The sequence below is a fragment of the Chiloscyllium punctatum genome, chromosome 32 (assembly GCF_047496795.1).
Source record: "Chiloscyllium punctatum isolate Juve2018m chromosome 32, sChiPun1.3, whole genome shotgun sequence".
NCBI lineage: Eukaryota > Metazoa > Chordata > Chondrichthyes > Orectolobiformes > Hemiscylliidae > Chiloscyllium > Chiloscyllium punctatum.
Genome location: NC_092770.1, coordinates 6,312,722 through 6,327,942, shown reverse-complemented (window position 1 = coordinate 6,327,942; position 15,221 = coordinate 6,312,722). Strand labels below are relative to the sequence as shown.

General features: G+C 43.6%; 1 protein-coding gene across 2 annotated transcripts in view; it reads left to right on the top strand.

Annotated features, from left to right (window-relative positions):
• The first annotated feature begins 8,804 nt into the window (after positions 1 to 8,804).
• Positions 8,805 to 15,221, top strand: part of nup107 (nucleoporin 107) — a 51,881-nt gene continuing 45,464 nt past the window's right edge. Inside the window, exons 1-2 of one of the 2 annotated variants that reach the window (XM_072551545.1) lie at positions 8,805 to 8,930; positions 10,239 to 10,333. In XM_072551545.1, coding sequence (XP_072407646.1) covers positions 8,905 to 8,930; positions 10,239 to 10,333 — 121 coding nt within the window. In that variant the 5' untranslated portion in view covers positions 8,805 to 8,904. Of the gene's footprint in view, positions 8,931 to 10,217; positions 10,334 to 15,221 lie in introns of both variants that reach the window. The other variant, XM_072551544.1, reaches the window with a different exon arrangement.

Genomic DNA, 15,221 nt, shown 5'->3' with positions numbered 1-15,221 from the left:
TATCAATGTGGTAGACTCTTAACTGCCCTCTGGGCAATTAGGGATAGACAATAAATATTAGTCTTGTCAGACACACCAACATCCTGTGAGTAAATTTTTTAAAATCTACTTGGTGGTCAACCAGTGACGACACTGTCATATTAGCACCAACAGTTGGCCCAGTCCATTTTTTGGACTAAGAAACAATCCAAAAACAACAATAAAAAAAACAAATATAATGTTAAATTCAAGTCAGGGCATTATAGTACAATACAAACTACAGTGCTCTGGATTGGCTGTATCTTGAACATGGTATGCAAGCTTCATCTGACCAAAACAAGGGAAGCCTTCAAATGCTGCAGGCAGTGGAACAAACCCTAATGCGGAGGTCTGAGTTACAAGGGAAGACGAGAGACCACTTGATCTTACAGGACAGAAAGAAGTCCCTGAGCAATGATTTATAGGAGTACATGCTGAACTGAGAAAGTTACCCAAAATAATTAAAATCTAGGTGTAAGATACAATGAAAAGAAATGAACCTAGTAAAAGCTAATCTTAGATTCAGAGAATTCTTCTTGACACAGAGTTATCAACAATTGGAACAGACCTTTAGGCAGAGGAGAAAGCTTTGGATTTTTTCTCAAAAAAGGTGCAACCATGGATGGCTGTTTTGATGAAAAAGCTAAAGTTGGTTCAATGACTATGCTCATCCTATTTTATGTGCTCTTTTGAATTAATGTGAAGTAATTTTCAGGAGACAATCCCAAACTTTCAAATTGTGAAATTCAAACAGTAGAAACCAGTGGAGCAAAACAAAGTTTAAATAGAGACCATGTTTGAACATTGATTATGTACAGCAGCTTGGATGCCCCATATTAATGGAATATTGAAGATCAGGTTTGGAGTAATTTTGCTGTCTTGAAGCAACAATTGAATGGTAATGGTGTAGGTTACTGCAAAGGGTTAAAGCTATCTCAGGACCATTGCCTTTAAAAGAACAAATTTATTCCTTAGTTGAACCAAGTAAGCAACAGGATGAATTTGACATTACTACTGAAATGTGCTAATAGCTTTCTTTGAACTATCTACCCTGCAATAATGCGCTCAATCGCTCTGAATACTAATCTGAAGGAATGTTGAGACTTGACACTGAGACATCAAGTTGCAATTACTTTGCATATAAATATTTTCACAGATGGAAAATTACAGACAATAATTTGTAATTATCATTCACTTGTATTTGGTTGCCACTACTTTTGTTTTGGAAGTGTGTATATGGAATTCAGCAATTTTAACAGCCACATTCCAGAAGTTATGCAATACCTGATGGCAAGTGAATGGCATTATATGGGTTTATTTCACAAATCCATTCTGCTGGCATAATTAAAATCTGAGTACACACCAATTCTGATTTTCAATGTCTGCTCAAATATCTTATGTTACTGAGTAGGACTCCCCTACAGTCGCACAGAATTGTATCTCTTTGAAAAGAACTGAATAATTGTATAATCAGACAAAAGGATATTGCAGTTTACTTGCTACAAACATGGCATCTCCTATGGGTGGGATCATGTAGGGGACTGAGCATTGTGGAATATGGCAACATTTGTGGCAGAATCAGATGAGAAGTCTGGCAAAACCTTTCTTGATGAGGTGAGCACCTAACTACACCCTTTATGCTTTTTGCTGAGCAGTGTGGCAAGTTTCCAGTTAAGGGGAATTTTAGCTTGTTAAATGCCTTATTAATGCCACAACTCACCTTATTAATATTCAACTTGCTTTCTCAGCAAACACGCCAAACAAGCCAGATGTTGAGAATTGACAATATTCTATAGAATTGTTTAATATTTCATAATATATGGGGAAAAGAATATACATTGTCAGAATTGTCACATTAATGTTGACAATATTCAACATTGTCCAACCTCTCACGAGCATCATGGAACCTCTCCATTCCATTGCAGGGCATGCCAGCAACTAGATTAAAAGGCTGTTATAAGCCAACTTTGTGCACAAGGACTGGCACCAAATGGTTAGATTGGATCAGGCTGTATCGCAGAGCTGCTCACTTGTTCTCTTGGCACCTACCTGCATGCTCACAGCATCTCAGCCTGACTTGCCTAGCTGTGTCCTGGCTGTTAGCACTGACAACAGGCAAGACATCAGTAATGCTGTACTGACATGCTCTTTGATGCAGGCACAGAACCATGCTGCTTGTCAGTAGGAATCTGTTGGTGATGGGTGGGTAACGTCTTGCTTTACAGTACACCAAGGTGTTGAATATCAATCTAACACTGCAGCATGTGCTAATTGACCGTGCTGTAACTGGGTACTGGATGGAGGCCAGTTCTCCATTCAGTTACTATCTATGACAGAGTGCCCATTCTTCAGTTATGGGAATAGTCTGCATTTAGTCCAGGATCTGGACCACAGTTGGCTGTCTGCTCAGGTCACTCACAGGCAGGAGGTATTTCTGACTACCGTCTAGCGAGTTTTGTTTTACTCACTCTTGGGATGTGTGAGCTGCTGGGACCAGCATTTAATGCTTATTCCTAGTTGCCCTTGAGAAGGTGGTGGTGAGCTGCCTTCTTGAACATTGATTAGCCCAACCAATTTCCATTCATCCCCATCCCATCTCATGTCCAATTGTCCTCCTTGCCTCCTGAGCACTGACATTAGAACATAGAACATAGAACAATACAGCGCAGTACAGACCCTTTGGCCTTCAATGTTGCGCCGACCTGTGGAACTGATCTGATGCCTACACTATTCCCTTTTCATCCATATGTTTATCCAATGACCATTTAAATGCCCTTAAAGTTGGTGAGTCTACTACAGTTGCAGGCAGTGCATTCCATGTCCCTACTACTCTCTGAGTAAATAAATTACCTCTGATATCTGTCCTATATCTATCACCCCTCAATTTATGGCTATGTCCCCTCTTGCTAGCCATCACAATCCAAGGAAAAAGGCTCTCACTGTCCACCGTATCTAACTCTCTGATTATCTTATATGTCTCTATTAAGTCACCTCTCAACCTTCGTCTCTCTAATGAAACCAGCCTCAAGTCCCTCAACATAAGCCCTTCCCTCCACACCAGGCAACATTCTGGTAAGTCTCCTCTGTACCCTTTCTAAAGCTTCCACAGCCTTCCTATAATGTGGTGGCCAGAACTGTACGCAATACTCCAAGTGTGGCCGCACCAGAGCTTTGTTCTGCTGCAATGTGACCTCATGGCTCTGAAACTCAATCCCTCTACCAATAAAAGCTAACACACCCTATGCCTTCTTAATAACCCTATCAACCTGGATGGCAACTTTCAGGAATCTAGGTACATGGACACTGAGATCTCTCTGCTCATCTCCAAAACCAAGAAACTTACTATTAGCCCAGTACGCTTTATTCCTGTTGCTCCTTCCAAAGTGAATCACCTCCCACTTTTCCACATTAAACTCTATTTGCCACCTCTCAGCTCAGCTTTGCAGCTTATCCATGTCCCTCTGAAACCTGCAACATTCATCAGCACTACCCACAACTCCACCAACCTAAGTGTCATCCACAAATTTACTAACCCATCCTTCTACGCCCTCATCTAGGTCATTTATAAAAATTACAAACAGCAGTGGCCCCCAAAACAGATCCTTGCGGTACATCACGAGTAACTGAACTCCAGGATGAATCTTTCCCATCAACCACCACCCTCTGTCTCCCTTCAGCTAGACAATTTCTATTCCAAACCGTTAAATCACCCTCAATCCCATGCCTCCATATTTTGTGCAATGGTCTACCATGGGGAACCTTATAAAATGCTTTACTGGAATTCTACATTCTACCTTAATGATGCCCACCCATCTCTTTCATAGTCCCCCTGTGGAGGTCTGAGTACTGGTAACCTCCCATCTGTCCATGAGCCATAGGTAGACCCACAATATTGTTAGGGCAAGTATTGTAGGACCTTGGTCTAGATTAGAATGGTGCTGGAAAAGCACAGCAGGTCAGGTAGCATCTGAGAAGCAGGAAAATCAATGTTTTGGGCAAAAGCCCTTTATCAGGAATCATAGGATCCTGACCCAGAGACTCTGAAGAAGCAGCAATATATTTCCAAGTCAGGATGATGGGTGGCTTGGAGGTCAACTTGCATGTGGTGTTGTTCCTTAGTATCTACTACCTTTGTCCTTCTGGATGGAAGTAGTCATGGGTTCGGAAGGTGCTGTTTTAGAAGTCCTGGTGATTTTCAGCCTTGCATCTTGTAGATAGTACATATTGCTGCTACTGAACGTCAGTGGTGGAAGGAGTAAATGTTTGTAGATGTGGTACCAATCAAGTGTGCTGCTTTGTCCTGGATGATGCCAAGCTTCTTGAGTGTTATTGGAGCTGCACTCATCCAGGCAAGTGGATTCCATCACATTCCTGACTTGTGCTTTGTAGATGGTGAAGAAGCTTTGGGGAGTCAGGGGTTGAGTTACTCATTGCAAGATCCCTAGCCTCTGACATGCTCATTTAGCCAATGTCTTTAAATGGTGAGTCCAGCTGAGGTGGGGGCAAGTGAAGGCTGCGAGATGCATTTGAAGAGGTGGGGACACAGACAGTGATAGCTGGGGTGTGATCTCAAGGCATCTGAGGAATGTGCTCAAATGCATCAAAGGGCATGATAAGCAACAGATGGGGAGGTTGCTGGAGGTGGCCAGCACTGTGGCCTCCAGAGTGACAATATGAAGGAGATTGTTGGGCACCATTAAGGTATAATATCAGTGCTCAGGAGGCAGGGGATAGTTGGAGTTGAAGTTCAATGTTTTGGAAGTCCAGATTGGCGGGGGGTGGGGGGAGGGTGTGTGTTGGTGATTGGTGGTAACTTGTTGGGGTAGTGTGATGTTAAAGGAGACAATGGGAGCTCTGTGGGTATGGTAGGGTGGGTACCTGGCAGACAGGCAAAGCTGGGTGCTGATGGTGATGAGCTGCAGTCCCTGCTATCCACTTGCCATTCTCTAGATGTGAAATGAAGCTGCAAAGTGACTGGGACATGGTGCAAGATGGGCGGAGTAATGTCAGTTTGATGGATGAAAGCACAGAGTTCATGTCTCCTGAACACCAGTACTTAAAGTGACAAATACATAAAGGTGGTGATTACAAACTCCAGCTGCATTTAATTTGCAATTGCTTCTTTGACTAATGCAACATCTGAGAAATTAACAAGCTTGGGCTTCAAATGCTGGTGAAAAGTGATTTGCACCATGCCATTGGTCCTTGCAAATGGAATCTTGACATCCCAGTGATGCAGAGATCAACAGCAATGACTTCAAATAGAGTTCAACATTGCCCAAGGTGAACCATTAATTGTGCAACTTCCAAGCAACTTTCCTACTAAGTTGTGTGACCACGCTACCATGTACAGGGTCAGTGCATGCAGATTACTGTGCTGAAACACTCATTTCTGGAGACATACTCACTTCTGGTTTTGGAAGTCGCTGCCATTCACAGACCTTGGAGGTTTGTGCAGTGAACAGAAGTATTACAGTGAATGTATTTTCCAAAACTGTTGTGGGAGGTGCAGGCCCAACATTTATCATATAAGTTTAATGATTGTCTATATTGAATACAATGAAAAGTTGAATACACAACATGGGTCTGGGTAGGAAGAGGGTCAGAGCACACCAGATGGTCCCTTTTGATGTAATGTGGTCACTGAGCCATCTTTCACCAAGTTGAGGTTGAAGCTGAACGAATAATTGGGATGCAGCATATGTCTCACCAGATGATGAAGTATGTTCAGCCTTTATTTGCAGAGTATGTCATAAATGGCTCTTGTGTTCTCAACCTAGGTCATTTCCACTGAGTGGTCCTGGGCTGTGTTGCTAGTAGATTTTGGTCACTGTGGCTATGTTCCTAAGAAAGTGAAGCAGGATGCACAAGGACTAGGACCAACAGCAAATCCAGAAACAGCAGCAGACCCCTGCAGCACCCAACTCAGTGAGAGGTTGTAGAAACAGGACCCCATTAGGATGCATCTTTTCTAGGCCTCAACATCTTTTCATGTGGATGAGTGAGGCTTGGTATGTTCTGGATTCACTGATAGTGAGACCTGAGGGCTGCAGAAGGCCATCTTCTCCTGGTGGCTGTGAAAGTGACAGTCAAATTGAATTTCTGTGTGACCTGTGTGAGATCTCTCAGTCATGCAGCCACAAATGCTTCACAACATTGACTGATGCCAATTCATTTGGTTCACTTTGTCCCCCCTGTGATGAGATTGGCACTGCAGCCTTGACAGGACAATATGGGAACACAGCTGCTTTCCCATGTGTGTCTGTGACTACACACTACGGCACTTAGAGGGTCATGTCACAATATTTTGGAATTCATCAACAAGAAGGGCTTCCACTCGGTTAACGTTCAGGTTATCTCTGATTATTGTTACCACTTCTACAGGTACTTACCCACTACTTTGGTAGGTGACCATCATTCTTACATCCTGGAGCACTCTCATGAACTTGGTATGTTTGAATTCCAGGTACATTACAAGGTTGGTTACTGGGGGACAATGATAACCACTGTGACTTTGGCTTATGGCACCTTTACCTAAACTCCTGACTGATGTGGAGCACAGATTCAAAACTTCAATCATGGCCATAGTGGAACTGTTGACAGGGTTGTTCAAGATAGGATTCCGCTGCCTGGACTGGTCTTGGGAGGAATGGGGTGGAACCCTACAGTACAGTCCCAATAGAGTGTGCCACATCACCCAGATGTGCTGTGTTCTGCACAACTGGAGCAGACAATTACATGATGTGATAGATGCTGAGGAACTGGAAGAATGGATCCAGTTCTTACAAGAAGAATGATTAGGTCAGTAGAGAGAAGAAAGCTGTCATTGTCCATGACATGGACAAGTGCTACAAGTGCTACAAGTCCCACAGAGCCTTTGATTTCAGTTTGAAGAGATAGGAGCTAAATGCAGAAAACCATCATTGACTCTAAATTAGACATTGGTCATCATCCAACATTTGGTTGTCATTGTTGGGATGAACCACAGTCTCTATTGTTTGTGTTCACGCTTACTTACTCTGGAGAAGTACCACCAGCGGTACCTTCACAAGATTCTCCAAATCAGGTGGCATCCTCTCCCAAGATAAGTGCCCAGAACTGCGGTGTTAATAATTCAAAAACAGCTTGGCTGAGCAGCAGAAATCATTGTATGACTGACATGAGGTTCCTGATGAAGGGCTTTTGCCTGAAACGTCAATTTCGCTGCTTGTTGGATGCTGCCTGAACTGCTATGCTCTTCCAGCACCATTAATCCAGTATTTGCTTTCCAGCATCTGCAGTCATTGTTTTTACCATGAGGTTCTCAAAGCAACTGTTCTAGTTGTAATATGGTTGTGACATGAGAATCTCAGGATGGAAATGAATTCCTCTCTTCTTTAAAGATATCCTCAGAGCATCCCTGAAGAGGTCAAAACATCTGCTGTCTCTTGTGAGTCCTTGACTTGTCATTGACCAAAATGGAAAAGTTTTTGGAAGGCACAATGTGCATCAATAGACTTTATTGGGAACACAGACCCAAAGTTGAGGTCTCAAAGAGAGCACAGATCACCAACTTTCCAAATAAACTCATTTATACGATCCTCCAAACAACACCTGCCTTCTTCAATAAGAGGTTTGAGTATTGGTGTGGTTAATTTTGGAATTTATTTCAAGAGGACTAGGATTTAAAAGCTTTATAAAGCTCTTGTCAGACCACATTTAGAGAATTGTGAGCAATTTTGGGCCCCATACTTCAAGAGGAATGTACTGGTCCTGGACCAGGTCCAGACGAGGTTCACAAGAATAATCCCAGGAGTGAAAGACTAAACATATGAGGAATGCTCAAGAACTCTGGATCAATACTCAGTGCAGTTTAGAAGGATGAGGGAGGGACCTAATTGATACTTTCAGAATAGTGAACAGTCTAGACAGAGTGGAAGTTTGGAAGATGTTTCCATTAACAGGAGAGACTAGGACCCAAGGGCACAGCCTTAGAGTAAAGGGAAGACCCTTTAGAATGGAGAACGTAAGAAACTTGTTCAGCCAGAGATTGGTAAATCTACAGAATTCACTGCCACAGAAGGCTTTGGAGGCCAGATCATTGAGTATATTTAATACAGAGATAGATAGCTTCATGACTGTCAAGAGAATCAAGGGTTATCAGAGAAGGCAGGAAATGGGCATAAGAAACTTATCAGCCATGATTGAATGGCTGAGCAGACTTGATGGGCCACGTGGCCTAATTTCTGCTCCTATGTCTTATGGTCTTGTGGTCTATGGAATGATGTTGAAGTGCCGGTGTTGGAGTGGGGTGGACAAAGTTAAAACTCACACAACCGGTTATATTCCAACAGATTTATTTGGAAGTACAAGCTTTCAGAGCACTGCTCCTTCGTCAGGTATCTAGTGGAGCAGGATCATAGGACATAAAATTTATAGGAAAAGATTAAAGTGTCATACAACTGATGCAATGTACTGAACAAAGCTAGATTGCTTGAAGTCTTTAATCGGTTAGAATGGGTTGCAGGTTTCAATTCATTAATACGTACATCCTAGGACTTCTTTCAAGTCACATTCCTGGATAATTTCAGGTTCTATAAAAAGAAAGGTGACATCTCAGCTCAGACAATGCATTAAATTTGAGAGGTTGGAGTCTTGTCTGTATTCCAACCTCGAGGTCAAGGTGTGATTTTCAACTTAGTCTATGCATTGAAATGCTTGTTAAGGAGTCAACGTCAATTTGCTCGCCAGCCACAGAGGGCGCTCAGTTTGGCGCTGAGCTCCGGAGAGAATGCGTTGCCTCTTGATCCTGAAGGAGGCGGCGGTTACGCTGCGCGCAGATGGAGATGGCGGTTTAGTTTTGCTGTTTTTGGGGGATCAACAGGCGGTAGTTCGTCTGCATTCACCATGTCAAAAATACAGTTATTGGAAAGGTAGGAAGAGCGACTTTATCTTCAGCGCCCGCGTGAGATGGGCTTAAACCAGAATGATGTCCATGGCCCGGTGCGAGAGAGAGAGAGAGAGAGAGGGAGAGAGGGAGGAGAGGGAGGGGAGGAGAGGAGAGGAGAGGAGAGAGTGTGGGATCGGGAGAGTGGGGACAAGGATGGGAGACGAAGGGGAATGGGGAGGGGCTGAGAAGAAGAAACAGGGAAGAAGGACGGTGGGAGGAGAAGAAGAAAGGGCAGTGGGGGTTGGAGGGATGGAGGAGGTGGGGGTTGGAGGAAGGAGGGTATGGGTGAGTGGGGGAAGGGGGGAGTGGGGGAAGGGGGGGAGTGGGGGAAGGGGGGGAGTGGGGGAAGGGGGGGAGTGGGGGAAGGGGGGGGAGTGGGGGAAGGGGGGGAGTGGGGGAAGGGGGGGAGTGGGGGAAGGGGGGGGAGTGGGGGAAGGGGGGGAGTGGGGGAAGGGGGGGGAGTGGGGGAAGGGGGGGAGTGGGGGAAGGGGGGGAGTGGGGGAAGGGGGGGAGTGGGGGAAGGGGGGGGTGGGGGGAAGGAGGGTATGGGTGAGTGGGGGAAGGGGGGGTGGGGGAAGGAGGGTATGGGTGAGTGGGGGAAGGGGGGGAGTGGGGGAAGGAGGGTATGGGTGAGTGGGGGAAGGGGGGGAGTGGGGGAAGGAGGGTATGGGTGAGTGGGGGAAGGGGGGGGGTGGGGGAAGGAGGGTATGGGTGAGTGGGGGAAGGGGGGGGTGGGGGGAAGGGGGGTATGGGTGAGTGGGGGAAGGTGGGGGTGGGGGAAGGAGGGTATGGGTGAGTGGGGGAGAGGAGGGGAAGGAGAACAGGAGGTGGAGAGTTGCGGGAGAGAGCAGGAATCGGGAGGTGCCGTGGGATGGAAGGGGTTGCAGCTGGAAGGCGGGGATGGAATAGGATGCAGGTGGTGGGAAGGGATAAAAATGATGATGGTGTTTCTTGAGCAACTGAGCAAAATCTGTGTCTGGCCTGGTAAATGGGAGAGATGGTGGTGGGGAGCAGATACAAGGTAGCAGCAAGGTTTCATTTGGGGTCTTTGGAAACTAAAGAAAGTTTTACATGAAGGTGCAATGTATTTGCTTTGGATTTTTAAACTTTAGAATTTGATCTTCATTTTCCTGTTTAAAGGCGGGTAACATCAATAGTTTATTTTTAGTCATTTTTAGAACGAAATTATTGAACAATAACATAAGTTTGAATTGTGTAGCAGTATGAAGTTTTGTAGCTATCTTTAATATCTTAGCATTGTTTTCTGAAGCTATAGATCATCTTATTTCAGACAAATAAGTGGAGACTTCCCATCTCCTATAGTCCGGAACTCCGAGACTAGTAGAACTTCTCTGAGGCGAAATGCTACAAAAAAACATGTTGACGGTATCCTTTTCGCTTAATACCATTCTGACCAAAGCGCCTCCAGTGGAAACATTTAACCTATATTTTCTATGTGAAATGTTGTGTTCCTTTTATTTTCTTAATTCCCTTGGACATTTTCTCAGTTATCTTTGTGACTCAGGAATATTGTCATTTTTAAGAAATGAAGTATGGAAACTATTATTATCATCTAGATTGTAAGGCATATGGCCTGGGACATTTATTAGGGAAGGACTTGAAGATAATTATCAATATTTCAAAAAGAATCAACCCACCAAGAATAAGCCTTCAGAACATGGAGCTTGGCAATATCTCATTCAAAGGATTTTTTGAAAAGTTGGCAGAGGAATGATCAAGGGCAGGAGCGATCCTCTCTTACAAGCTGTGAATTGAAAGACAAATAGGGCATTGACTTTTCTTTTCCAGTATTCTAGACACTTATTTCTGAACTTTTGCAATGGTTATTAAAATGCATAATTTTCATCTGTCCAATTTTATTTGTGGCAAAGTATGCTTGATTATAATCTGTAGTTTATATCAGGGTTTTCATAAATCTGTTTGTCCACTGGTGTACTCTTCATAGCAATATCTCTACCAATTACAGTCCACTTCCCAATCAATTCGCATTCTCCTCAATATAGTATGAAAGTTGTTTTCCCGTTTTGTTCTCTTTCTCCCCCCCCCCCCCCCCCCCCCCCCCACCACAATTTACCTGGTGAGTTCAAGGTAAAAACTTTGACTAAATTTGTGCAGGTAATACTCAAGTTCTGTATGGAGAGATTAAAGAAGAAAAAAGAATAGACAGTTTCTTGGATACACTCAGCAACAATGAAAATTTATAACTAAATTTGAAGACATTCTTGGCTTCATGACAGAAAGGTTCCGGCTCATGGAGGTAAAATCCTCTGGTCGTGTAACCACACGAAAGATTCAAAATGAAGCTGTTTTTGAGGAATCAGAAGAAACAAGTATTTGCTTGCTTAAGTGTGATGGTGGACGTGCATTGATCCATGTGCTGAGGGAGGATATTCCTGGAAATACATCCAGGGATTTTATTTGGGTGGAACTGAGAAATAAGAAAGAGATGATCATCTTATTGGGATTGTATTATAGACCTCCTAATCGTCAGAGGGAAATTGAGAAAAAAATTTGTAAGGAGATCTCAACTATCTGTAAGAATAATAGGGTGATTACGGTAGGGGATTTTAACTTTCCAAACATAGACTGGGACTGCCATAGTGTTAAGGGTTTGGATGGAGAGGAATTTATTAAGTGTGTCCAAGAAAATTTTCTGATTCAATATGTCTACTTACGAGAGAAGGTGCAAAACTTGACCTACACTTGGGGAAATAAGGTAGGACAGGTGACTGTGGTGTCAGTGGGGGAGCACTTTGGGGCCAGCGACCATAATTCTATTAGATTTAAAATAGTGATGGAAAAGGATAGACCAGATCTAAAAGTTGAAGTTCTAAATTGGAGAAAGGCCAATTTTGATGGTATTAGGCAAGAACTTTTGAAAGCTGATTGGGGGCAGATGTTTGCCGGTAAAGGTACGGCTGGAAAATGAGAAGCCTTCAGAAATGAGATAACGAGAATCCAGTGAAAGTACATTCCTGTTAGGGTGAAAGGAAAGGCTGGTAGGTATAAGGAATGCTGGATGTCTAAAGACATTGAGGGTTTGGTTAAGGAAAAGAAGGAAGCATATGTAAGGTATAGACAGGATAGATCGAGTGAATCCTTTGAAGAGTATAAAGGAAATAGGAGTATACCTAAGAAGGAAATCAGCAGGGCAAAAAGGGGACACGAGATAGCTTTGGTAAATAGAATTAAGGAGAATCCAAAGGGTTTTTACAAATACATTAAGGACAAAAGGGTAACCAGGGAGAATATAGGGCCTCAGCTGAAAATGTGTTGCTGGAAAAGCACAGCAGGTCAGGCAGCATCTAAGGAACAGGAGAATCGACATTTCGGGCATAAGCCCTTCTTCAGGAATGAGGAAAGTGTGTCCAGCAGGCTAAGATAAAAGGTAGGGGGGAGGGGCGTTGGAAATGCGATAGGTGGAAGGAGGTCAAGGTGAGGGTGATAGGCCGGAGTGGGGCTGGGGGTGGAGAGGTCAGGAAGAAGATTGCAGTTTAGGAAGGCAGTGCTGAGTTCGAGGGATTTGACTGAGACAAGGTCGGGGGAGGGGAAATGAGGAAACTGGAGAAATCTAAGTTCATCCCTTGTGGTTGGAGGGTTCCGCCTTCCAGCAACACATTTTCAGCTCTGATCTCCAGCATCTGCAGTCCTCACTTTCTCCTCGAAGAATATAGGGTTTCTCAAAGATCAGCAAGGTGGCCTTTGTGTGGAGCCTCAGAAAATGGAGGAGATACTAAACGAATATTTTGCATCATTATTTTATGTGGAAAAGGATATGGAAGATATAGAAAGTAGCAAAATAGATTGTGACATCTTGCAAAATGTCCATATTACAGAGGAGGAAGTGCTGGATGTCTTGAAACAGGTAAAGGTGGATAAATCCCCAGGACCTGATCAGGTGTACCCCGAGAACTCTGTGGGAAGCTAGAGAAATGATTGCTGGGCCTGTTGCTGAGATATTTGTATCATTGATAGTCACAGATGAGGTGCCGGAAGACTGTAGGTTGGCTAATATGATGCCACTGTTTAAGAAGGGTGGTAAGGACAAGCCAAGCAACTATAGACCAGTGAGCCTGATGTCAGTGGTGTGCAAGTTGTTGGAGGGAATCCTGAGGGACAGGATGTAAATGTACTTGGAAAGGCAAGGACTGATTAGGGATAGTCAGCATGGCTTTGTGCGTGGGAAATCATGTCTCACAAACTTGATTGAGTTTTTTGAAGAAGTAACAAAGAGGATTGATGAGGGCAGAGCGGTAGATGTGACCTATATGGACTTCAGTAAGGCATTCAACAAGGTTCCCCATGGGAGACTGATTGACAAGGTTAGATCTCACTGAATACAGGGAGAACTAGCCATTTGGATACAGAACTGGCTCAAAGGTAGAAGACAGAGGGTGGTGGTGGAGGGTTGTTTTTCAGGCTGGAGGCCTGTGACCAGTGGAGTGCCACAAGATTGGTGCTGGGCCCTCTCCCTTTTGTCATTTACATAAATGATTTGGATGCGAGCATAAGAGGTACAGTTAGTAAGTTTGCAGATGACACCAAAATTGGAGGTGTAGTGGATAGCGAAGAGGGTTACCTCTGATTACAACAGGATCTTGACCAGATGGGCCAATGGGCTGAGAAGTGGCAGATGGAGTTTAATTCAAGTAAATGCAAGGTGCTGCACTTTGGGAAAGCAAATCTTAGCAGGACGTATACACTTAATGGTAAGGTCCTATGGAGTGTTGCTGAACAAAGGGACCTTGGAGTGCAGGTTCATAGCTCCTTGAAAGTGGAGTTGCAAGTAGATAGGATAGTGAAGAAGGCGTTTGGTATGTTTTCATTTATTGGTCAGAGTATTGAGTACAGGAGTTGGGAGGTCATGTTACAGTTGTACAGGACATTGGTTAGGCCGCAGTTGGAATATTGCATGCAATTCTGATTTCCTTCCTATCGGAAAGAGATTGTGAAACTTGAAAGCGTTCAGAAAAGATTTACAAGGATGTTTCCAGGGTTGGAGGATTTGAGCTATAGGAAGAGGCTGAACAGTTGTGGCTATTTTCCCTGGAGCGTCGGAGGCTGAGGGGTGACCTTACAGAGGTTAACAAAATTATGAGGGGCATGGATCAGGTAAATAGGCAAAGTCTTTTCCCTGGGGTCATGGAGTCCAGAACTAGAGGGCATAGGTTTAGGGTGAGAGGGGAAAGATATAAAAGTGACCTAAGGGGCAACGTTTTCGTGCAGAAGGTGGTATGTGTATGGAATAAGCTGCCAGAGGAAGTGGTGGAGGCTGGTACAATTGCAACATTTAAAAGGCATTTGGATGGGTATATGAATAGGAAGTGTTTGGAGGGATATGGACCGGGTGCTGGCAGGTGGGACTAGATTGGGTTGGGATATCTGGTCAGCATGGGCAGGTTGGACCGAAGAGTCTGTTTCTATGCTGTCCATCTCTGTGACTGTAAAACAGGAGATTTAAATGTTGAACATGTGATCTGAAGGAAGCTGAATGAAAGATGAGCAAAATAATTTTGTATCGAAGAAAAAAGTGGGAAAGCAGATAGAGCTTTGAGGAGTTCTAGAGGATGAATAAAGCTATTAATATTGCACAAACAGAGCATTCTTTTGTTAATGGGATAAGAAACTGCATAAAAAGACCTGTATTTCTATGAACACCGTTTTGGAGAGTGACTTTTAAGAGAGAATGTTGGACTTGGAGAGTTTGTTGAAATGACATTACACCTACTCCTCATCTGTATGATTGAATGACACATGATTTATAAAGTTGAAGAGGACGTGTTCAAATGTGGACAAGGTTGCCAGTGTAACGAGCATGCTGTTTTCATAGTTAAGGAAAAAAGGGCAAGTCAAGGGAACCCAAAAAAAGTTAACATTTGTTTGAAAAATAATGGACTTTTTACTTATAGGCACAATTTGTGTGCAATCTAGAAAGAGAAGAATTACAGCATTTTGGAAAATTAATTGAATCCTTTGAAGGAGTAGCATCAGGTAATTTAGTGAATATATTAGATTTGCAACAGACCTTGGGTAAGATACTATATGATATTTTCTGACCTTTGTCATGAGTCTTTAAAATTGATGTCGTTGGCAAAATAGATAGCAAGCTGGCTGTAAGTCAGGAAACACTGAGTAGGATTCAGATCGGATTCAAAGTATTAACACTAATTTTCTCTCCTCAGATGTTGCCAGATCTGCTGAGTTTCTCCATTTTCTGTTTGTTTCAGATTTCAGCATCTATAGTATTTTGCTT